The following is a 25299-nucleotide window of genomic DNA, read 5'->3' as shown; positions in this document are numbered from 1 at the left end:
TTTTTTTTTTTTTGAGATAGAGTCTCAGTGAGTTGCTCTTGGCAGAGTGCCATGGTGTCATAGCTCACAGCAACCTCAAACTCTTGGGCTCAAGCTATTCTCTTGCCTCAGCTTCCCAAGTAGCTGGGATTATAGGTACCTGCCACGACACCCAGATATTTTTAGAGACAGGGTCTCAAACTTCTGAGCTCAGGCAATCCACCCACCTGGGCCTCCCAGAGGGCTAGAATTACAGGCGTGAGCCACCACACCCAGAGCCTTTGAAGATGGACACTTCTGAAGATTGAACAACAATGTGAGTTTACTTAATGCTACTGAATTGCACATTTAAAAAGCTAAAATGGTAAATTTTATGTTTATGGTTTTATCATCATAAAATATATTTTGAAAAAATACATAGATGCCTCTCAGCACATGAATGGATTTATAAATTGTGGCATAGGTACACCGTGGAATACTATTCAGCCATTAAAAAGATACAGATTTTGTTATCTTTTATAACACCTGGATAGATTTGGAAAACATTCTCCTAAGAGAAGTATCACAAGAATGGAAGAACAAGCACCACATTTACTCAGTTCTTAATTAGAATCAGTAGATTAACAACTACATGCTCATGTTTTTTGAGAAACTCTTAAATCAAGTAAGGAGAAGAGGGAAGGGGGAAGAGGGAAAGGGTTGGGTAAATTCCCACTCAATGCATATACTGTACACTTCCTGGGTGAAGGACACAACTATAACCCAGACTTTTAACTTTATAAAGGCAAACTATGTAATCCAATCAGATGCACCCCCATATTAATCTGAAATTTAAAAAATTAAAAATACAAAGGGTTAGGATATAGAAAAAGAAGCGTGGGCATTCTAGGCAGAGGGAACAAGTGTAAAGGTGGCAGGGTCGGAGTGTGCCTGGCATGTGCTGAGGAACAGCAAGGAGGCCAATGTGTCTGGAGCACAATGAATAGAGTAAGGGCTGAGGGCTATTCACATATGGCCCGGTGGGATCTTGTAGTTCCTTGTAGGAATCTAGTGGGAGGTGAGAAGCTACTGGAGAAATTTGAGCAGATAGGAACATTCTGGCTGTGGCATTATTTAGTCTGAGTCTCATTTGCAAACCGGTATAAGAAACGCACCTACCCCTCCCTCCCAGGGTGACTGTGCCCAACACAGAGCAAGCTTTCAGTACTAGGCAAGCATTATTGTGATGGAAATCCAAAGAAAGATACCAGCCCCACAAGGAGAAGTTTTGGAAGACTTTGTGGAGGACATAGCAGGTCAACAAGACATGGAGGGCTGAACAAGATTTCCACCGACATGAGAAGAGGAGAGACCTTTATGGGTGGAGGGGTCCGTGTGGTTAACAGCACATTAAAGAAAACAGAGCCAGCAGCCTGGTAGAAGAGAGGAAGTAAGGTTTGACCAGCCCTAGCTGGTCGAGAAGTGTGTACTCTGGGATGATGGGAGACTTGAAACCTTGACGTTTGTTGCAGACGATAAGATCTGAGCTGTGATGTCTGAAAACTAAATCCCTCTCGCTCAGCCGAGGAGCTGGAAGAACTGGGACGCCAGAGTCGGCAGGACGCTATCTAAGGCTGGGGGAGGCTAGACATAGTGGTCAGCGACTGGGCTGGAGAAGCAGAGATCAAGAGGACGTATTGTGGGGTGGCAGAAAGGAAGGCAGCGAAGAGGCAGCTTCGTCCCTCCGCATCAGGCAGGAAGCAGTAAAGTGACGAGCACTGAGCGCCCCAGGAGGAGCCACTGGCGTCGCCGTCGGAATCCCTCTCCGCGACCCTCCCTGGCAGCCCCAGACAGCCCGATTTCTTCTTCAAAGCCCTCACCACATTACAGACACGGTGCCTCGTGCTCAATGTTTCAACGCCAGACTCTGGGCTCGGGTCTGTTTTCATCTCACTCCAGAGCCTGGCACAGTATTACACAGTAGGCGCTCGCTGACCGTTTGCTGAATGGGAAACCCACAAGAGGTTTCGGAAAGGGCTCAGTGCGCTGCGTGTCCAGAAGCACGTGTGGGACTGGTTTAGAGGGACTTTTAACTTCCAGAGAGTTGGATTTGGATGAAAAAAAGGCCCGTGGAGAGACTAGAGTCACCTACCCGCCAGTTATTTGGATCTACAGACAGGTGGAGGGAGGAAGGCACAGCTGTTCACAGTTTACAAAGGGAGTTCACACTTAATCTCAGGGGCCTCCAAGAGGAAGAAAAGCAGGGCCCAACCGCATAATAGACACCGTGGAGCACAGCTGTGGCCCCATTTCACGGCTGTGAACACTGAGTCTCCGGGGTCAAAGTACGTTCTCAGGTCCTATGTGCTGAGCTCAGGTGGGTGGGAAGCGACAGTCGCCGGGGCTGCGGGCGCAGAGCGTCCGGCGGGCCTCCAGCACTACTTGCATATCACCAGGGAGCTCGCAAACTCTCCGCTGCAGTCCGGGACTGAGGTGGCCGGGCGGGGCGCTGGGGTCCCCCGGCGCGCCCCAGCGCGCGGACACTCACCGCCCGCCAGTGCTTAGCCTACACCAGTTAGCGCCCAACTCGCCAACTCCGGGACTTTCGCAAAGCTCCCGGGGGCGGAGGAGCCGCCGAGGAGCGGGACGCACCATCGCGGCGCGAGAGGGGGAAGCTATCCGACCCGGTCCCCTCCTGCGCCCGAGCGGACCGGAAAGCACCACGAGGGAGTTGAGGATGGTTGTGGTTCGGCTTCGCAGGCGACCCTAGGGAGGGCGGCGTGGGGCGCGCGGCTCGGCGGGGCCCTGAGGCGGCGGTGGCGGCGGCGGCGAACCCCCCCAGTGGTGGCGGCGCGGTGGCTGCGTCCGACTCCCCGGCCGGCGAGCGGCGGAAGTGCCGCGGAGTTGGAGCGGGGCCGGCGCCGCGGCCGCTTCTGCTCGCCGAGCTGCTGCCGCCGCCGGGCGGACGGGCGGACGCTCGGAGCTGGGGGCGGCGCGGCGGTGCCGGCGGGGCGCGGCGGGGCTGACTGGCCCCGATGAGGCGGAAGGAGAAGCGGCTCCTGCAGGCTGTGGCTCTGGTGCTGGCGGCCCTGGTCCTCCTTCCCAACGTGGGGCTCTGGGCGCTGTACCGCGAGCGGCAGCCCGACGGCACCCCCGGGGGATCGGGGGCGGCGGTGGCCCCGGCGGCAGGACAGGTGAGTCCCTTAGTTGCCATAGGGTTTGGGGACACTCCCTCCCCAAATTTACTTCTAATCCGCGGTTCTCTTTCCCCTTCTCCTTCTGCCTTCTCAGAATCAGCGCCAGAGATTCTTGGTCTTCCCATTTTTCGGATGGGAAGATTGAGGAAAATTGAGAGAAAATTGTGTCCTATCGAGACTTGTCCAGGGTCCCACGCTACTCAGAAACAGAGCTGGAACTAGAACCCAGGACGTTATTTCTTACAGTATTTTGTCATCCTTTATGTCCCCATCTGGTATTCCCTGACCCCTTCCAGCATCTCTTTCTTTTGGAGGTTCCTTTCTGCATAGCTATGGCCCAAGTTGACTTCTGCCAATGGAAATGGAGATGCTGGTTCTTCTATTTGGTGACCTGGGCTTCTCTGCTTCTCCTCCCCCCAACCCCACCTGCTGATCTCCTGTTCCCTACTCAGGTTAGCCCCTTTCCTGTTTTCCTATCTGCCTGGCAAACACCCGGGCCTCAGTCCTCTCCTCTCCGTATTTGTTTGCCCTCCTCTCTGGCCTTATTTCTTTCTCAGATTCTGTGGATTCCTTGGAGGATGCAAAGATCATGCTCCCATTGCAGGTTCAGGCATCTGGGTGTGGGGAAGGGAGGGAACCTGTACTCCTTAAGGGATCTGCTGCCCTTGACCTTCTGGGAGTCCAAAGGTGGAGGCTCTGGTGGAGGGATCCCCCAAATGTCCCAAAGGCTATTGGTGGCCAGTACTCTGAGGATCAAACACCAGATGCCCTCCCTATCTCTTCTAAATTTGCTACTCTGATTAGTTGTATTTATTGCAACCCAAACTGGGATCCTCATTGTTTTTGCCTCCTCTGAACTTAGCTGTGCACATGCCCCTGTGTAGTTCAGACTAGCAGCTCCCTGATGGCAGAAGCTCTGTCACATCACTCCTACCCTCCCAATAGGTGCCAGTGAGCGTATGCATGCCTAAACTGTTTCATACAGTGGGACGTTTCAGGTTTTCTTAATGAGATTTCCCTGGTCCCATGGGAAGGAGGTAATGTGTGCATCAGGGTCAGACTTGGCTGATTGTTGGCTGGCCTCGAGGGAAGAGGCTGAATTTTTTGAAGGTTGATAGTTTTCCTTTTTCTTCTCAGTATCAGGCTGCTGTCTAGGCAGTCTGGCATCTTGAGCACAGAGGCTCTTTGCTACAGAGCTGACCAATTCCAGCTTAGCCTGTCGTTCTGATAATTGCTTCAAACTATCCCAGAGGATCTGGTTGATATTTCTGGTAGAGCTTACTGTTTGGAAACTAAAGACCCCAACTCCTTTGCCAAACTTCTGGTTCAAACCTTAACAGCAAATTTGTACCTCTGTCTCTTAAATGCTCTATTTGTAGGGATTTTTCCTTCATGAAAGTGCTTTCCTCTGTTTCTACTCTGTACCACCATCAGGGCCAGGAAGCAGGGTTCTATTCTCAGCTCCATGGTTAACCTGCTGTGTGTGTCCTTCATCACCCCTCAGCTCCTTCTCTGAGCCTTACTTTCCATCTGTAAAATGTGATCATTGGTCCAGCTCCAACAATCTGTGATACTATCAGTGAATCAATGAGGAATACAATGGTTAATTCTTTTTCCTTTCTTGAGGTGGGAGTCCCTTGTATCATCCCTAGTGGTAGAGGTTCCATACTGGATGCAGCCCCAAGTCAAGGGAGAGTGTCCTGTCCAAGTGCAAACTCTCCTTTGGAATAGCTGTAGCCAGTTCTAAAATAGCTCTTGACATTCCGCCTCTGCCTGGAGAAAGCCCTCGTATTTCATTTGCTGTAGATGCCAGAGACGTCCTGATTTTCATTTTCTATAGACCCAGATGTGTAGAGAAGGTCAAGGTTAACTGCCAGTTTGCCCTGAGCTTTCAAAGTAAATTACGGACTTGTACAAGAGGGTATTGATGGAGTACAGCAGCCTTTGGGGCATAGAGAGAGGGGAGCAACAGCTGGGTGCTGCTTAGAGCCCCTAACTGAAACAGACAGGCTCATCTGGGAAGGTCTAATTCTTCCTTTCTTTTTCTCTGGAATAGCATGAAGCGGAGGAGATAGATAGATGTGGTGATGGTGTTTGGTGGTGGTGTTGGTAGGGGGGCATGCCAAATGATTATCCTCACTTTAAAGAAAATCTCTTTGCTTCCTGGGAACAGCAGAATAGAGCTGTTTCTCCCAAGGATAAGCTCTTCTAGGTGCTATAGGATTCAGCATTCATCTGCTCCCTTTCAGGAACACCCTGCCAAATTTCTACACAGCCCCTTTTTGTTTTACTCTCGGGCACATGCAGAGCGCTGGGCTTGGCCCCTCAGTCTGTCGTTTGAATGTCAGCTGGTCTTGAGGAAAGAGACTGACTTCTTGGAGCGATGCTGTTCCATCCCTCATCCCTGTGCACTGGAACATGCATGTACACATCAGGCTGCTATCTGGGACATCTGGCATCCTGAGCATACAGAGATTTTTTGACAGAGCTGACCAGTTCTGAGCTCAGACTGTCACTCTTGTAATTGTTGAAAGTCATTCCGGAGCACCTTGTTGATCTCTCTGCAGAGGATCTGGAGGGAAATCTGATAGGACTTTATCCAAATGAAAAATGTGTCTCTTACAGGTTTGTGAGACGTTTCTTTGAGGGTAACATATCCACTGTTCAAGCAGCTCTCTAACTTCTTGGTTTCTCCACTGCATTAAAGAATCAAGAGTTTCAAATTAAGAGTGTTTGTCATCTGCTAGAACATAACTTTACATGTAACTGTCATGCCAGCTCAGCCTGGATTTACCTCTGCAGCTTGGTGGGGCCACTGATGTATAAAGGACACATAATGCTTCTAGGATTTCAGCACTCTTCTAGTCAGATGGCTTCTTGGAAAGCTATGAATCCAAGTAAGAAAAGCCAGTCTTGAAGACAACTTCAATATGGGGATCCCTCTCAGTCCAGTCCCCAATCTGTTTAACACCTTGGTTTAATTCTGTAGCCTGTTTCATATTCCAGGCTTGGGAATCTATTACTAAAAATACACATTAGGCCAGGCTTGGTCACCCACTCCTGTAATCCCAACACTTTGCTTTTTTTTTTTATTTTGGGTGTGATTTATTTATTTACTTTATTACATGAGTTAATTTTTATGTCCGAGCACAAGGATAATGAAATATATTTTCCATGCAAAATATTACATACATTAAATGACATATAGTGTTAGCAGTACAGTGTAGGTTTCCTGGGAAGCAGACACTGTGATCGAAATATACAAGCAGGATATTTAATGGGCAGTGCTGTCTAGATGAGGACCAGTGAAAGTAGAAGAATGAAGCAGGATAGACAGAGCAAGAAGTTGAACTCTATCAAAGGCCCAATACTTTGATAGGCCAAGGTGGGACGAGGCTCCAGTTAAAACCTCTTCTCTCAACTCCGCCCCAAGCAACAACAACAACAACAAAAAAAAAAAAACTAAAAAACCTATGTTAGGAAATTTATTGTGGTCCCTCATTTAAAGCCATAATCTCTCATAATCTCTTGTGAGAAATGACTTTATTGGATTATAGCATTCACGGAATAGAGGTTGATGGGGTAATGGATTATCAATGACTTTAATTTTTAAGTATTTTTCTCATTGCATCAGAGCTGAACATTATTCTTAGAACACCCAAAAGTCAATAGATTTTTTTTCCTCCTTTTTTCAGTCTTCCTAGAGACAGAGCCTTGCCTATCAGAAAGTTGAGTATGTAGAAATGTAGCCTTGGAATTATCTCTTTAATTTTCTACAGAGAGGCTGGTTAGACTGCTAATCACTTCTCTGTCTGCATATCCAGGTGAAATCTGATGCCAGTGGGGAAGGGTTGTTGTGTTGATTTACCAGAGCAAATCTGGCTCCCTGCATTCTTTCTCTTATTCTGGGCTTAATGTCTGCCAAGGAGCTTAGCTGAGGAAGGCTTAGCAACAGAGGCCTGGCTTCTAGTCTTTTCTCCTCCCCTAAACTCACTGTGTGACCTCAGGAAAGTGATGCAACTTCTCTGGGCTTCTGAATTCTCATCTGTGAAGTGAGGCTTAAATTCAAAAGGGGGAAAGGCAAATGTGTATTATAATGGCCAGGGCAGACATTGCTAATCAATCTTTTTTTCACCAGATTTGGCCTCAGACTGTTTCTCAACACTGCTACTTACATGGCAGTTAATGACATGTTGAAACTCATTTGCAATGTAAGGAATAGATAACTTGGTTAGAATTTTTCCAACTTAACATCTTGGGGTTTTGTAAGTTTATTTGGAATCACATGTAAAGATCTGGATAGTCAGGGCGGCACCTGTAGCTCAGCCACATCCACTAGAGCTAGCCGGTTCAAATTCAGCCCAGGCCTGCCAAACAGCAATGACATCTATAACCAAAAATAAAAAAATAGCCGGCACTGTGGCAGGTGTCTGTAGTCCCAGCTACTTGGGAGGGTGAGGCAAGAGAATCACTTGAGCCCAGGAGTTGGAGGTTGCTGTGAGCTGTGACGCCATGGCACTCTACCCAGGGTGATAGCTTGAGGCTCTGTCTCAAAAAAAAAAAAAGATCTGGATAGTGGGAGTGTATTTATATAGGCCTTTGTATCTAACTTATAATAAGGTCATAACTTAAGGATATTTTACATTTGAATGCCTTTTCTCAAGTTGTAGTCTAAGGATGTTCTGTTCATCCTTTAATCTGATGGCTCCCATGACATGATAACAGATAATGGAATCAGAAATGAAAAAGCAAAGGCCCATTTAAAAGATAACAATCTAGCTTGCTAATTGTACCTTGTCCAAACTCAGTGCTTACAGAGATGGCATCAAGATCTCACTATATAAAAAACACCCCCAGGCAAACCTGGCAGTTAGAAGTGTATCCCATGGCAGCTAAATGCTCCTGGTGGGGTTTGCAGTGGTTTCAGTGTTTTGCATTTATCTGATCCTCTGCATCATCCCGTATATGTGTCAGAACCAGTAAGGGAAACCTTGAATAAAAATCTTGTATCTCCAGAGAACCACTGTCCTCATACCCAGTAGTTTGGGGAAAGGAGATAGCTGCTACAGTCTAAGTTCCTGTGGCCAAGAAGTGCATTATACATCCCCTCCCAGAAATGTCTTCAGGTAGGAACCACATCCTCTTTTAGCACATGATACAAGGTCTGGCATGCAGAAGAGAGACAGGATGTGTTTGCTAAGTGATTGAAATGTGTCAGAGCAGGCAGAGGGCTTCAGAAGTCGTCTAGTCCAACCCTGTTATTTTGTAGGTTTGGAAACTGAGGCCCAGACGTGGGGAAATCGGTTAAACAAGTTCTCACAGGGAGGACTGCAGACCAGAATTCAGCTCTTCCCCAAGTTCTTACTCTGTTTTACCATGAAAATTTTTTTCCCTCCACATACTAATATTTGATCCTTCTTTACCATTATTTCCCTCATGAGTCAAGATATCACTGCAAGTTTCAAAGGCCAGTACTGTATGAGGCCAGTTATCTGTTGGAAACTGCCTAGCTTTTTTTGTAGATGCAGTTTTATAAATTTTCTTCCCAACATTATATAGTTTTAAAGTGTCTAAAATGGATTAAACTTGAAGGCGGCAAAGGCACACAGCTAAAGAGTAGAGGAATGAAAATGAGATGTAGCTCATGGCATCGTTACTGCTATCCATGACAGATAGCTAATTTGAGAACCTACAAGCCACCTCACATTCTCTGTCAGTTGCAAGGAACAGAATGAATTTAGCCACGTGGACTGAAATGGGTCAGGGATATACATAGTATTTGCTCCTGTGAAGGCAGTTGGCTTCAGGTATGGTATGATCAAGGCTTGGATTGTCAGGCTTGGGCTCCTTTTCTTCAGGCTCTATTGGTTCTGATTTTCTCTGTGCATTGGCTTTGTCCTAGATTATCACTATAACAAAAAATGGTAGCAACTCTTTCAGACCTTCATGTCCACATCTACATACTAGAGGAAAGGTCTGTCTCCCTTGGTAGCTTCTGTTGCAGTTTGGCCAGGGCCAGGTTTTTCACCATGACCCTCGGTGTATGGAGCTGGCACCCTGTCCACTGAGCCACAGGCACCGCCCTTTCCCTGGTAGCTTCTGTAAAGAGAGAGGAAACATCTCATTTACTTTTAGCTCTGGCAAGCTCTCCTTAGGTCTTATTAGTTGAGTTTAAATCTCCTGCACTCACCGAACCATTCCCAATTGCCAGGAAAGATGAACTATGCTGATTGACTTAACCTACCTTGGAGCTCAGGGTAAGGTCAGGCTACCCAGATTTAGAAAGAGAAGTTCCCCAAAGAAGAATCTGGGTGCCCTTGTGGGGAGAAAGAGAAAGCTATCTAGAGAAGAAGCCAACCCATGTCCACTCCAGAGTCCTGCTGACCCAGCCTCCCAGGCAGTCATCAGCCATCAGCCACTCTCCGGGAAACAGACATGGTCCTCAAGAGATAACCTCTTTGCCCCCCTGGACTCATTGTTGACTACTGAACTCACAGTCTGGAGGTCTGTATTCTCATCCCAGCTGTGCCACCCCTTGGCTGAGGTGATTGACTGTGTGGGCCTCAGTTTTTTGCTGGGGAAAGCTTGGATGCTAATGCTTGCCAAAACAGTGGAGGGCTGAGCTGTGGAGCAGTTGAAAGCTGTCTTGATTTCATCTTACTTACGAGTTCTGCTGCTGCCGTCCTCTGCCCTCACAGACGTCCTGAGAGCTGCCCCTGCCCCCATATACACTAAAAGTCAATTCATTAAAAATTTCTCTTAAGCTGGAAAAGAACTGTCTCTTCGGCTCCGACTTTTTTTTCTGCCTGGCCCTCCTAGCTGGAGGAGGCGGAGTGTTCATACTTTGGAAGCTAGAGGAAGCTAAACAATTCCGTTTGCTGTGGTGGGTGGGTGTGTATTTATGCGTGTGTAGCTTTCTCTCCATGTGTCTCTCTTCTCTCTCTTATCTTTGGATGGTTCCTGTTTGCTGCCCTCTGCCGAGTGCAGATAGGAGAGGAAAAAGAAAAAATCAGGCCCATTTTTCCCCTTCTTTTTTGGTTTTGAGAGAATTCTGAGCTTCAAATGCTGAATTTTCTTCTGCTTTCTCAGGTGATGAAAGCCACAGCATAAAATAATAGTAATAAATGGAATGATGATGTGGATGATAACGAGTATGATGGTGTCAGTAGTAATATACCAGTGCTCCTGTCTTTAGCACTTACTCTGCCAAGCCGTTTATCTGCACATCTTGTTAAATACAGTTACAAGCAGGCAAGACCAGATAAGGGAAGTGCAGGCACTGGGCCCAGGGATGCATACACTATGCTGATGAGGCTGGTGTTTGAGCCTGTGAGTCTCTGAGCCAGGGCAGAGGCCTTAACCACTGCACTCCGCCTCATCTGAACAGGAAAAAAGGACCTGTCTTTCACCTCAGGTGCCTCCTGCGTGGCTGCTATGGAGGCCCAGATGGCTAAGCAGAGGGAAGAAACCATTACCCTAAGACTGAACGGCTTTAGTAGCCAAGGAAGAATTCCAGAGGCCACTTGGCAGTGGTGTAGCCTTGGAGAGGAATTTCTGCCTCACCCCTTCCTGAAGCCCCATTGGCAAAGTGATTCCCCTGTCCTAGTTTGAGACATTGTGGGGTGGTGTGGAGGGCACTAGTTTTGGAGCTACACGCTGTCTGATTAAAAACTCCAGGCTTGGCCAGCATGGTGGCTCACACCTGTAATCCCAGCACTCTAGGAGGCCAAGGCGGGTGGATCCCTTGAGCTTAGGAGTTTGAGACCAGCCTGAGCAAGAACGAGACCCCATCTGTGCTAAAAATAGAAAAATTAGCCAGGCATAGTGGCTTATGCCTGTAGTTTCAGCTACTCAGGGGGCTGAGGCAAGAGGATCCCTTGATCCCAAGAATTTCAGGTTTCTGAAGAGCTATGATGACTCCATGACCCTCTAGCTTGGGCAACAGAGTGAGACTCTGTCTCAAAATAAACCAAAATAGAACAAAACTCTAGGCTTGAACAAGTCACTTGACTCTGTGTCTGGAATTCTTAGTCTATAAAATGGGATTAACATTAACTATGTTAGAGGGTTCTTTTGAGGGTTGATTGAATCACTGTGAGCAAAACCCAAACTTGTTTAGCTTTGTGCAGAACAAGCGCTTGGTCAATGTAGTTTATGCTGCTGCCTTTGGAAAGTATCTGGCTTATAGTGGGAACTCGATTCTTCTTGGATTCCCTGGCGCTAAGACTGGGTTGCATACACTGTCATTGTTTGGAAGGTGAGCAGTAGGAGGCTAAGTAGTTGGTCTAACAGCACAGGCTTCAGAAGCAGAGGGAACCACAATCTTGCTTATTTGGGGGGTGGGGGTTAGAGAAGAGATTGTGCATGCAGAGGCTGCTCTTTGTACCCCATCCCCTGACTTCTTAGAATCTGAGGCAATTATTGGGGGTACCTTCCCACCTTGGGAGAGAACTTAGACCCTCTCTATCCTTCTAGATTCAGTTCACAGGCTTCTGCCTCTAGGAAGTATTCTTTGGTCACTCCAGCCACTAAGAGTCATTCCCCAGTCTTAGCTCCCCTAAGCCTTGATTTTCTCATCCATCTACTTAGATCAGAAGCCCTTCCAGGAAGGCCTGTGGCATCCTTTCTCCCTGTTGCATCACTCCTAAACCTGACTAACCCCTGCTAGGGCAGCAGTCCCTCTTCTGGGCACCCAAAGCCCTTTATATAAATCTACCATGCAGTGTAGTAATTGTTTTTAATCTGTCCAGACTGTCTATTTCATGAAGGTGGGGACTAACTTTTCCCTTGGTCATTCTTGTTTGTCTAGAATATTTGCTGGTTGAGTGAGTGAGTAGATAGTATGGCTGGTGCTCAGTAACTTCTGGCTAAGTGCAGGAAGCTGAGCCTTAGCAGTGGTTCTTGAATTTCAGAGTGTTTCAGGATCCCTGGGGAGCCTGAGATAGATGGTGACTCTAGGGCTCATGCCCAAGGAGCTTGATTGGGCCAGTCCAGGGTAGGCCAAGTATCATAAATGCCATATTTAACAAATCCTATTGGGGATCCAATGGGGAGCACGCGTCTCTCCATATCCCAGGAGACAGACCTCTCTTTCCCCAGGGACTCACTCCTCTTTCCCTAGGAGTGCTCGAGATCTGCCTTTAAACATCTCTTCCTGGAGAGTGCATTTATCTGCAGCTCCCCAAGTTGCCAATCAACACTGCAGGGGAGTTCTGTGGTGCAGGATAGTAGTGACACTGCATGAAATGCAAGCAGGTCAGGCTCACAGTCTGGGATCCGGGATGGATGGTGCACTTCAGAATGGCGGTGAGGACTGACTGGGACCCTGAAGCTGTGTTTTCCTCTGAGCCCTGTTGTCTGGTGTCCCCCTGAATGGTATTCTGCCTTCCTGCTGTGGGGGCAAGGATAAGGTGGGTGAGGGGCTGAACTAGGTCTCCTGGGAAGGGTTAGCTTATGGAGACTCTGCTAACCCCTGTATCATAAGGGAGAGAGCAAAAGAGAAAGTGTGGAATTGGGAACAAACCTGCCCTGATTCCCTGACCCGCCTCTGCTCCTTGTTAGCACTGTGCCTGACCTCTGAGGCTTTAGGCTTCTTCTAAAATGAGCCCAGTCATCATTGCTTCATAGCATTGATTAAATTAAAGAAAAAAAGATTGAGGTGCAGAGAGGTTAAGTAACATATCCAGGACCACACAGCTAGGCAGTGATGGAAACAGGCTTCCAACCCACCTGAGGTGCTCCCACTTACAGCCTCCAGCCACCACTGACCATGTGATCTTGAGCTAGTCTGTGGGTCTGCCCCCTCTCCCAGGGACCTGAGTAGGCCGCAGCAGGAAGTTATCGCTAAGGATCCCATGAGCCTGGTTCTCGGGTTTGTTGTTGGCTCTGGAAAGCTCTTTCTTTAGCTGAATGCCCAGGCAGCAGTGCCAGGGCAAGGATTACAGCAGGTCCCACGTGCCGCCTGGATGCCGCCTCGGGCAGCTTCCCAAGAGCCCCGTTCGCCAGGGTTGTCTGTGTTTGTTTGTGTGGGTCTCTCCTGTGAGTCACAAATGTCAGCCTCCTCTGAGAGGTGGGCTGCGGAGCAGAAGGGACTGGTGGGAGCTTCTGGAGAAAGGGGGTTTCTTCCAGGGAACAGGTTGGAAACATCTGGTGGGGAATGTGTGTGTGTGAAAATTACTTCCTGCTGCTAAAGCACATTGCATGTTCTCAACTGAAAACTATAATTTTTTTTGCATGTTTCCTCCCGAGTATTGATCAGAGTCAGCTACTGACAGTTAAAATGTGTATGTGTGTACGTGTCTATTTGTAAAATAACCTGTTTCTAAATTTGGCATCTAACTTTAGTGAAAGTTATCAGTGATTCTGTTTTTGGAGCTCTGGGGTCTGGAGTATGGATTCCTGGTTATTTTATTGATAATAAATCTTAATGGCTATTTTCTTCAGAGAGCTTCTTTTATTATTTATTTGACTTTTGATAGATGTGTGTGTGTGTGTGTGTATATATATACACACACACACATATATATATATATATTTTTTTTTTGAGATAGAATCTTACTTTGTTGCCCTAGATAGAGTGCCCTGGTGTCATAGCTCACAGCAACCTCAAATTCTTGGGCTCAAACAATCCTCTTGACTCAGCCTCCCGAGTAGGTGGGACTGCAAGCATCTACTACAATGCCCTGCTATTTTTAGAGACAGGGTCTCACTCTTGCTCAGACTGGTCTCCATCCAACTCCTGAACTCAAGCAATCCATTTGCCTTGGCTTCCCAGAGTGCTAGGATTACAGGTGTGAGCCACTGTGCCCAGCCCTATATATGTATTTTTAAAAATATATGTATACTTTACAGTTTTGGCTGGGGCTGGGTTTGAACCCACCACCTTCGGCATATGGGGCTAGTGCCCTACTCCTTTGAGCCACAAAAAATACATGTATACTTTTTTTTTTGAGCCAAAAAAATACATGTATACTTTTATGGAGGTTGCAAACTGGTGGCCTGTGGACCCAGTTGTAGCCCAGGGATATTTTTTGTGTTTCTCACATAGTGCTGGCCTGTCAATGGTTGGATGTCTTTATTTTTAACTGTTAGTAAGTTGCCAGTACCTAAACATTGTAATATTTAATAATTTAAAAAATCATTATTTCTAGTTTCGGGGGAAAAACCTAAAAGTTTGACAGCTGGGCATACGTTCCAGTATCATAAAAATTTGCTGGAGCTGGGTAGCAACGCATCACTGTATGTTCTCAAACCTGGGTACTTCTTCCTTTCACTTAATTGTTCTGGCCTTAAGAGACATTTGAGTTTGGGAGCTCAGCTTTATAACTCACAAGCTTCTGTTATCTTTCTCTAGTTTGTTCTTTTTATCTCATAGTGGGAGCAGTGAAGGGCTTATGGTCCCCACTTTATACATGAGAAAACTGAGGTTCTGAGGGCATAAGTGGGATGACTAGTCACAGAGCTGGCATGTTGAGGCTAATCCTTCTGACTCTAAGCCTTGTATACTTTTTAGGAAAAAAAAAGATGATTACTTGGAAACGTAAATATATAAACCTTGGGCTCTTAAACAAGCTCCCATTTATATTCAGATGATTCCTGTTCCATCTCAGCCCAAGAAACCATTCACCTTGCTTTTCTCAGTGTCTGGGTGTCTAAAGTTCAGGTTTACCCTGTCTAATAAAGTTTGTGCCAGCATTGCTAGAAATGATGCAGGTACAGAGTCCACTTGGTTTTCTGCCTCGTGCTTCCTGCCATGTCTTGTAATGTGCATTCCAGTTATTGGGGAAGTGTTAAGAGCCCACAAAAATAAGAGTGAAGACAGCTTTCCCAGCAGAAATGATACATGAGGGGACCTCAGAGGCATCCAGGGTGTTTTTGGAAATGAGAGAACCTGAGTGAGAGCAGGACCTCACCTAGTAAGTTAGCTGAACGTGGCCACCTATGTCTCTGAGTACAGTGTGCTTTGCCCACGCAGGGCCAGCTATACAGCTCAGCCTGCCATCCAAGAACATTCCTTGGAGGCTGCAGGTAGCTCCTGGTATGGCAGTGGGGCATAGGGCATGGGCACAGCTTGGTGTGGTGGCCAGTCCTGGACTAAGCATTAACTTCGTCTGTAAGCCCTAGCTCTGCAGCAGTAATAATGGTTATCATTCATTTATTGAGTTCTTCTGGGCCATGCACTGTGCCCGTCTTATTTCATCAGGACTGTAACCACAGGAGGCAAATGACTGTTATCATTTTACAGATGGAAAAATGAGGCTCAGGAATCTTAAGTCATTTCAAGAAACAAGTGGTCGAAGTCAAACTCAGATTTCTGACCTTGAGATTTGTGCCCTTAGCCACCATGTTTTATTGATTCCCGTGGGTAAGTCATTGAAGTTCCTCATGGCCTTCATTTTCTTTTTTTTTTTTTTTAAGAGATAGAGTCACCCTCTTTGTCACCCTCGGTAGAGTGCCATGGTGTTATAGCTCACAGCAACCTCCAGCTTCTGGGCTTAGGTGATTCTCTTGCTTCAGCCTCCTGAGTAGCTGGGACTATAGGCGCCTGCCATAATGCCTAGCTATTTGTTGTTGTTGTTGTTGCAGTTTGGCTGGGGCCAGTTCAAACCTGCCACCCTCAGTATATGGGGCCAGCACCCTACTCACTGAGCCACAGGTGCTGCCCTCCCCCTTTTTTTTTTTTTTTTTTTTAAGACAGAGTCTCACTTGGTCACCCTCAGTAGAGTGTCATGGCATCTTAGCTCACAGCAACCTCAAACTCTTGGGTTCAGGTGATCCCCTCGCCTCAGCCTCCCGAATAGCTAGGACTACCGGTGCCTGTCAGAATGCCTGGCTATTTTTAGAGACAGGGTCTCCTCTGGCTCAGGCTAGTCTCCAACTTGGTGAGCTCAGGCGATCCATCTGCCTCGGCCTCCCAAGTGCCAGGATTATAGGCATGAGCCACCACACCCAACCTATTGCCTTCATTTCCTCATCTGTAAGATGGGAATTATACTTTTCTGGCATAGGAGCAGAGTACAGCTAAGAAGGACAGGTCAGTTTCCCAACCCTTAATTTTCTGACCACCCTTTCCTTGGGGCCATTGTCAGACACTATGGTCTGGTGTGAGGCTGTCTTCCCCACTGGGGTGGGACCCCTCTGCTAGTGGAGATGGGGTCCCCCAGCTTGTCAGCCCAGAGCCTGGGGTGTGCCTGCCCACCTCGCCTGCCCCCAGTCTGGATCTGCTGCTCTTCTCCCCCACCAGCAGCAGCGGCAGTGGGAAAGGCAGCTGAGGCTCTTGCTGTCCAAACCCTGCCAGGGAACAATGGGGCATGTCAAGAAGGCTGCCAAGTGCCAAGCTAGAGGTATTAAAGGGACGTTTGATTAGTTTTAACTCTAATTGTCAGGCTCTTGCTCTTTTTTTCTCTGTAGCAGTTAAGGGGGGGAAGCCCGGGTGTAGATTCCTCCCTCTGTGACTGTGGGGACTCTCTTTGATTTGGGGTATAAGTGTGCCTCTTTGACCTCTCTCCTGTTCTCAGCCCTCTCCACTCTCTCTGCGTGTACATTGTCTTTCCTACCTCCGCCCTCCTGTCATCTCCTCAGTGTGTGTCTCTGAGCAAACAGGAGACATAAGACGAAAGAAGCCGGAAGCCTACCGCCACGGAATCCAGGATTTCAAGGGATTGTATCTTTCAGCTCATCCACTCTTCCTCAACCTTACCCCTGCCTGGTGGTCAGGCGTCTTTGGCTTGAACAGCCCCGACAGAGAGGAGCTCACTCCCTTTAGCTTGGCAGAGTCCCTGAGCCAATCTGCTGTGGCTCAGGGTGACTTAGAGGATTTCTTGAGTGCCCTCTACTCATCTTTTCAGGCTTCATTCAAATCTTTTCTTTCCCAGAAAGCCTTTGCTGATCTTTCCAGTTAGAATTAGTCTCTGTCTTTTGGGAATGCCTGTAGAACTTAATCTGTACAACTGTAGTGGCATGAACCCTTACAGTGCTCTGTTTGCCATTTCCCTAGGCAGAAGGAAGCAGCCTTGAAGGAGTCTTCCCAGCAGGACAGCCCCTTGGTCAAGGCTCCAGCTGGAGAGGAGTCCCAGAGAACTGTATGTGAGCCCAGGCTTCCCTGGTCTCTAGAAGTTCCATCCCCAAACTTAGCCAGTAGGTTTTATGCGTCTTTTAGTTCAGAGAATATTTCAGGCTTTGTTGGACCCCTTTGTCTCTGTGGCAGCTACTCAATCCTGTTGTGTGGAAGTGGTCATAGAGACTGCATACATGAATGAATGTGCTGAGTTCCAATAAAACTTTATTTGCAAAAGCAGGCAGTAGGCCAGATTTGGCAGAAATTGGTTTGCCAATTTCTGTTCTAGTCTTTGGAGCCTGACTTCTCAGGTAGGAACCACCTTGAGTTGCTGTGTGACCCGGAGCATGGGGGATGTGGCATTGATCCAGCCGTGCCTCAGTTCCCTTATATGCAAGTTGTGCTAACTAGGGGCATGAATTATAGGGGTCCTTCCAGCTTTTGGCACTGCAGGGCCTTGAGTTCTCCACGGGGTCTGACCCATCCACTGTCTTGACTCTAGCTCTGAACGGCTGAGGCGACTCCAGATCAACCCATTCCACCTTTTCACTAGCCTGTCAAGTCTCACCTGGATTCCTGACATTGCCTCCAGGCTCCACCTTTACCCTAAAATCCCAGTCCATTCTTTATGCACAGTCAGAGTGCATATTTGCAAGTGTAAATCACAGATTCCCAGCCCTTTCCTAAAATTCTTCAGTAGCTTTCCCCTGCAGTAAAAACCTAGGACTAGCAACTGCTTTGTCTGGCCCCTGCTTGCCTCTCCAAACCCAGCGTGTTCCCCTTTCCCTCTCATTCATCCCACTCCAGCCACATTGGCCTTCCCATACATCAAGCATGTTCCTACCTCAGGACCTTTGTACCTGGTGCTGCCTAGAACACTCTATGCAAAGGTTGTTCCATGTCTGGTTTCTCCTCATTGTTTATGGCTTAGCTCCCATGTGACTTCACCTTCCTAGAGGGCTTCCTTGAATCTGCCATCTGAAGTACCTCTTCTCTACTCATTCAGCAACTTGTCTACCTGTGAATTATCCACGTAGCAACTTATCGTAGCAACTGTCGAAAATGGCCTTGCTTATTCATTATATTTACTTGTTTGTTTTTTGGTTCCAATAGATACCATGAGAGTAGGGACCTTGTCTGTCACTACTGTATCCATGGTTCTGGCACATGGTAGGTGGTCGGGAGTATTTGTTGAATGAGCAAATGAATGCCTGGCTGTGTCCCCAAGTTCCTTTCCAGGTAGAACTCTGAATATCCCATGTTACTTCTTGCCATCCCTGCTCCCCCTCCCTCCCCTTACCCCTGGGTTTTAGTTGGACACCATTCTGTTCTTGGTGTTGGAAGAAATTATACACTTTTGCCCCAAGGGGGCTATGTTCTCATAGTGTGGGAAAAAACAGACTTCCTTCCCCCACTGATCAGAGGGGCTCAAAAGTCTTAGCTCCCTAGAGCTACAGCCAAAGGACTGCTGGCCAGAGCTTTAAGGGAAACTTTCTTGCTGTTTCTCTCAGATCCTCCCACCAGATGCAGTCCCTGTCCTCAGCCCATGTCCTCAGTCCACATGGCTCCATTGGTGATATCCATGGATGTGGATGCATTTGGTTCTCCCCGTCCAAACAGTCTTTAGAGCATGAATTAAGTGACTTCTCTGAGATTCTGTTTTTCCCTGGGTTACTAGGAGTGTGGACCTCTGCATACTTCTTTTGTGGGGAGGAATTTGCTGGAGGTGGGCTTTGATGTCTCTTCAATCTGGAGGGTATCTCTTAAGGAGAAGGGCTACTGGCTAATGCCTTGGTTTTTCCCCAGGACCACAGCTCTCATTAAGTGGGTAATTGGACTCTGAGAAGTTGAATTATGCCCCTCAAAAAGATATGTTTAAGTCCTGACCCCCAGTACCTCAGAACATGACCTTATTTGGAAATAGAGTTGTTACAGATGTAACTGGTTAAGATGAGGTCATGCTGGAGTAGGGTGGGCCCTTAATCCTATATGACAGACCGGTATCTTTATGAAGAGACACAGAGAGGGGAGATGGCATGTGAAGATGGAGACAGAGATTGGAGTTGTGCTGCTGTAAACCAGGAAACACCTAGGACTACCAGGAGCTGGAAAAGGAGGCATCCTCCCTCCCCTAGAGGCTTTGGAGGGAGGATAGTCCTGCCCATACCTGGATTTCCAATTTCAAGCCTCCAGAACCGTGAGATAATAAATTTCGGTTGTTTCAAGCTACCCAGTTTTTGGTGCTTTGTTATGGTAGCCCTAGGAAACTAATACACGGACCATTTTCCACTTTCTCATCAGATTGTTTTATATGTGTGCATGAGTGGGTTTGTGTGTTGGGTTTGTGGGGAGGTGGATAAAACACCTTTGCAAAGGCAGGAATAACTGTCTTAATCTCTTCCAGCTACTTTGTTCCTTTTCACTTCATGGAAAAGATCCTCTTTCTCTGGAGGATTAACATATACACAGCACATATGTATTCTTTAACTAAAACCACTTTCCTTATTAAGAGATCAACCTCTTTTTTTTTAATTCAGTCATTAGCCTTTAATACTAGCAAATAAACACATGACACATGGTGCATACTGCCTTGTACTTAACAGTGTTGTCTCTCTTCTTGTTCTGAGTTTAACAATTTATTTTTGTCCTGGGTCCCAACTAAGTTGGTTTGGGGAATGACTGTGTGTAATAGGTACAAAAAAACATCTGCTGCGTTCAGAGAGCTCCTAGTCTGAAAAGGGACACAGGCAAGTTCATGGTTATGTAGCGCACAAAGCAGGACATAATTTGCACTGTGGGAGGGGATGAGCCATGGGTGGAGGGGGGCCAAGAGGCGAGACCACACTGATGGAGGTCAGAAGAACTTCTGGAAGGTGGTGATTTTTAAGGTGGTCTCAAAGAAGGTCTCAAAGTGCACATTGTAAGATTGGGGCCTTCAGGTGGCAGAAAGGGGAGCACCTGCTCTGGGAACAGTGAGTAAGCCTGAGTCACTGAAACTTTAGATGGCCATTATAGAATAGCTGGAGAGGTTGATGAGGCCTGGGGAGCCATGGATAGTTTTTGACCAGAGGCTAATTTGATCAGAGGTGGTCCTCAGAAAGGCAGCCAGGGCAACGCAGGAGCCACTGGGACCGGGTGATCATTTTGAAGCCTATTTGGGTGAGGAGAGAATGAATTCATTCGTTTGTCCATTGAGCCCTTCTGTTGGTTAGACACTGTGCTAGGTTGTGAAGCCACCAAGATATGTAACATGCAGCCTCTGAACTTAAGACACATAAGCCTACTGTTGCAAGCTGTGTTTGCCAGGCATCATGTTAGGCACTTTGCATACATTATCATTTTTAATCTTCACAGCAACTCAATAACATACACTGTAATTACCCCATTTTATAGGTGAGGGCGCCAAGCATCGGGGAGATGAAGTATTCTACCCAAGATCATACAGCTGGTCACTGATGGTGCTGTGATTGGCCTTCAGAGTCCTGAGCCTTCACCAGTAACTATCCTTGGGTCTACACACCAAATAGGTCAAGTCAGGCTTGGCGCCTGTAGCTCAGCAGCTAGGGCGCCAGCCACATTCCCTGAAGCTGGTGGGTTCGAATCCAGCCCAGGCCTACCAAACAACAATGACAACTTCAACAAAAAGTAGCCAGGCATTGTGGTGGGCGCCTATAGTCCCAGCTACTTGGGAGGCTGAGGTAAGAGAATCGCTTAAGCCCAAGAGTGACAGCACAGCACTCTACTGAGGGCGACAATAGTGAGACTCTGTGTCTCAAAAAAAAAAAAAAAAAAACACCCAAAAAACAAATAGGTCAAGTCAGAATGCAGTGGGACCTCTTTCTGCTGTAGGTACAGAGTTGTATGTGAGCACATAGGAGAGCCAGTGACCCCAGATGGCAGGGTCGATAGAGCTGGAAAAGCCCCCCCAAAGGAAGGAACTCCTTCAAAGGGAATAGGGTGGGTTAGTCAGGCAGGAAACAGCTGGGGGTAGGGTGGGGAGTGAGAGGATTCCAGGGGAAAATACCATGTTGCTACCCCCTGAAAAGTAAAGCCAGAAGTGGGGCTGGAAGAGGCTAAGGTGGGACCAGGTCCCTGACCTGGCCTGCATCCTCAGTTCTCTGGGGGCATGAAGGGTATTGGGCAGACGAGTCATGTGACCAGATTTGCTTTCTCCTAGGTCCTGGAGTTCAAGAGTTTAAATACTCAGAAAGTCATTTTCTCAACCACTGTCAGTTGTTTCTACCCAGGACAGGTGTGGAGAGGCCAGAGCACCAGAGCACGGGACCAGCCCTGGAAGGTTCAGCCTGCTGTTTAGCTGGCATATAGGGCTATAGTTCTATTTCATTCAATGTGTCATTTCTCCAGCAGTTTTTGACTGAACACTGAATGTGCCCCAGGCTAGCTCTCTGCTAAGCACTTGACATTCCAAGTGGAAAGGATAAGGTCTCTGCCTTGAGGACCAGCTGGACCAGTAGACTGATGATTCCAGGACAATGGGAAGCATGCAGTTGGTGGAGTGAGCACAGGCCTGAGAGGGTAGTAAAAGACACACACTAGCCTTCCAGCTGGTTTTTCTGTTGTACCCTACCCCTCCATACTCATCCCCAGGCTCATAAGACCATGGTTTCCCTGAGTTTGAATCCCACCTCTGCCCTTTACTTACTGTGTGACTTGGGAAAAGTTCTTTGATCTTTTTGGCCCCTCGTGTCCTCTATTTTCAAATGTGCCTAATAATAGGTCAGGTGCAGTGGCTCAAACCTATAATCCTAGCACTCTGGGAGTTCTGAGGAGGGAGGATTGCTTGAGGTCTTGCCCAAGACCAGAGTGAGACCCTGTCTTTAATAAACATGGAAGAAATAAACCAGGTGTGGTGGCACACACTTGCAGTCCCAGCTACTTGGGAGACTGAGGTAGGAGGATTGCTTTGAGCCCAGAAGTTTGAGGTTTCAGTGAGCTATGATGAATTTTGCACAGAGAAAAATTCTATCTCAGGGGAAGAAAAAATATATATATATGCATGCTTGATAATAGTACTTACTTCATGGGATAGATATCAAGATTAAATGAATTCATGTGCCCAAAGCACGTGGACTAGCACACAGCCTCTAATGAATGGTATATTCATTATTATTAATGCCCTTATTATTACAGGTCTAGAAGCTCTTAGCCCTCTGTTTTAGACAAATTTTAGGATTCAGAATTATATTAGTCAAGGTTACATCAGGAGAAGGAAACCACACAGTAATTGAAACCTAGGAAGTTTAATGTAAAGAATTATCAACTATAACAGGACATCAAAGTAATGAAGGACTGGCTAGTAAGAAGCAAAAAGTGCTCTAAGTAATACAGGAATAGGAGATGTAAGGGCCGCCACTGCCCCCAGGGCTGAGATAGAACTCCCAAAGAAGAAAATCCTCCCTCCAGGGCTGAGTTAGAGCATCCAAGTCAGAGGCCCGAAACTAACAACCTGACTTCTTGGAGAGGGCACAGCTAACCACCTGACTTCTCTGAATGGCTGAGAAGTCACTATGGTGCCACACCAGCAAATCTTACTAGAAATTCTCCTGCTAGGGTCCCGGGGAAAGAAATACATGGTGAGGTCTCTCACAGAAGGCATTCTGCTACAAGCCTCATAGAGCGAAAGGGTGCTGGGGGAAGCTGGCTGTTGCTGCGTGCTGCAGGAGCTGGGTGAAGAAGTGATGTGCTGTAGGAGCTGGGCCCAGAGAAGCAGCGCATGCTGCAGGGGCCCAGGCTGGAGGAGCCACCATGCTGCCGGCCTACTGAACACACCTGAACCAGCATGAAATAAACCCTTCCACTTGCAGTTTGTCTCCAGCGTCTTTTACTGACTGCTGTTAAGATCATGTTAGCTAGCAAGGGAAATGTGCTTTAGGGTCCAGAGCCATTTTTGCACAGTATGCAATGAAGGTTGGTTTGGAGCTGAGAGGCAGTAATTGATAACTGGCTATCTTCATCAGTTTGGGCTGCTATAACAGAGTACCATGGAGTGGGTGGCCTTAACAAGGATTTTTTATAGCCCTGGAGGCTGGAAATCCAAGATCAGGGTGCCAGAAGTCAGATTTTTGGTGAGGACCCTCTTCCTGGTGTGTAGATGGCTGCATTCTTGCTTTGTTCTCATGTGGCAGAGAGAGCTAGTAACTCTTTCCATAAGGGTGCTAATCTCATTCATGGGAGCTCTATCCTCATGACCTAATTTACTTCCCAAAGGCCCTACCTTCTAATACCGTCATGACATGGGGGTTTAGGATTTCAACATAAGAATTTGGGGGGCCCATAGCATTCAGTCTATAACATAGGCACAAGAGTTTTTCTGATGCAGTGTTACTACAATGCATATATTATGTAACCACCCTAGTGGGGTCTCTGGTAGCTCCCCATAATCAAACACATTTTATTCCTGAGGCAAAAATGTATTCACACTAAGTGGGAGAATAAAGAGTATAAATAGCCTCATGTCTATTCAGGTCAGGCTTTGTCACTAAATGAGTTATAAGAAAAATTATTTTAAAAAGCTGTTTGGATTTTGGAATTGAGGCTAAGGGATGGTTGACCTGTATTATTTTCATTACCTTTCTCCATGTAGCAGTCAGAGAGAACTTTGGAAATGTAAATGATGCCACTGGCTCTCCTGGGAAACCATCAGTAGCTTCCTGTTCTAGGATAAAGGTGCCACTCCGCTCTAGGCTCCCTCCCCACACTGTCCTCCCCCATCTCTGCCTTCCAGCCACACTGATTTGGGAAAAAAGCCATGCTCCTTCCACGACAGAGCCTTGGCACGTGTCCTTCTCACTGCATGGAGTGTTCCAGATATGCACGCACATACACACATACCTGTGCACACATACACACGTACCTGTGTACACACATACACACAGTTTGCTTGGAAAACCCTGCCTCTCTCTTTAGATCTCAGCTCAAGTGTTCCTACCTGAAGAGAGCTTCCTGACCCCTTCCACCCTAGTCCTCACCCACTCCACTCGGGCCTTTTTCTTTAAGGCACATTACGCAAATTTATAATTAGTGTTACTATTTGGTTAACAAGTTACCCTATTCAACTGTAAGTACGGTGAGGGCAGTGGCTTCCCCTCCACCACACTATTTTATCCCAAGCACTGTACATACTGCCTGGCACATGGTACATTTGATGGGGGAAGAAAGGAAGAACAATCTTGGATTGGATCCCTACCCCTAAAATAAAATTAGCCGTAAAGCACATTATTGGAACAATTGGCAAAATTTGGATATGGACCATAGATTAGATAATACATGTAGTTTTATATCAGTGTTAAACATTCTGATTTTGACGTCTTTATTCTTAGTGAAGAATTTAGGAATAAAGAGTTATCATGTCTTCTACTTTCAAATGGTTTAGAAAATAAATTTTAAATGATAGGTAGATGGGAGAGAGAGGACAAGAAAGATGGAACATGTGGGAAACAGTAGCAGCCAGTGAGGATGAAGGATGTATGAGTTCTTTGTACAAGTCTTGCATCTTCTCTGTAAGTTTAAAATTATTTCACAATAAAAAGTTTTTAAAAATTCAGTGAGTAGAAATGAATGAATGAAAGGGGAAAGAGATGCTAGGAAAAGGAGGAGAACCTCTCCCCTCCTCCCCGCCCCAACCACCAAGTGCAAAGATGAGAGGGCAGGAAAGGGGTTGGTCCCTTTGGGGACAGGGAGGACGACTGTCAGTTTGGAGGGTAGCCTTGGGGCTCAGCTCTCCTGATGCATCTCCCAGGGAGGGCACTGCTGAATGGTTCAGCCAGCCTCAGCCTGAACATCTTTATCTCTACCTTCTCTTCTTTTTTTTTTTTTTGAGACAGAGCCTCAAGCTGTCCCCTTCGGTAGAGTGCTGTGGCATTACAGCTTACAGCAACCTCCAACTCCTGGGCTCAAGCGAGTCTCCTGCCTCCACCTCCCATGTAGCTGGGACCACAGGCGCCCGCCACAACGCCCGGCTATTTTTTGGTTGCAACCGTCATTGTTGTTTGGCGGGTCCAGGCTGGGGATTCGAACCCGCCACCTTAGGTGTACGTGGCTGGCGCCTTAGCCGGTTGAGCTATAGAC

At 47.1% G+C, this 25299-nt stretch overlaps 1 protein-coding gene across 1 annotated transcript in view; it reads left to right on the top strand.

The window, feature by feature from the left end:
- Nucleotides 1-2900: 2900 nt before the first annotated feature.
- GALNT10 (polypeptide N-acetylgalactosaminyltransferase 10) overlaps nucleotides 2901-25299 on the top strand; it is a 221049-nt gene continuing 198650 nt past the window's right edge. The window contains exon 1 of the mRNA XM_003782019.3: nucleotides 2901-3152. Within this exon, the coding sequence (XP_003782067.1) occupies nucleotides 2994-3152 (159 nt within the window). The 5' untranslated portion in view covers nucleotides 2901-2993. The remainder of the gene's footprint in view (nucleotides 3153-25299) is intronic.

Source organism: Otolemur garnettii, unplaced genomic scaffold (genome assembly GCF_000181295.1).
Source record: "Otolemur garnettii isolate 467f Iridium unplaced genomic scaffold, OtoGar3 scaffold00003, whole genome shotgun sequence".
In the NCBI taxonomy this organism is placed as follows: domain Eukaryota; kingdom Metazoa; phylum Chordata; class Mammalia; order Primates; family Galagidae; genus Otolemur; species Otolemur garnettii.
The sequence above is the reverse complement of the archived record's forward strand: the minus strand, read 5'-3'. Positions and strand labels throughout refer to the sequence as shown.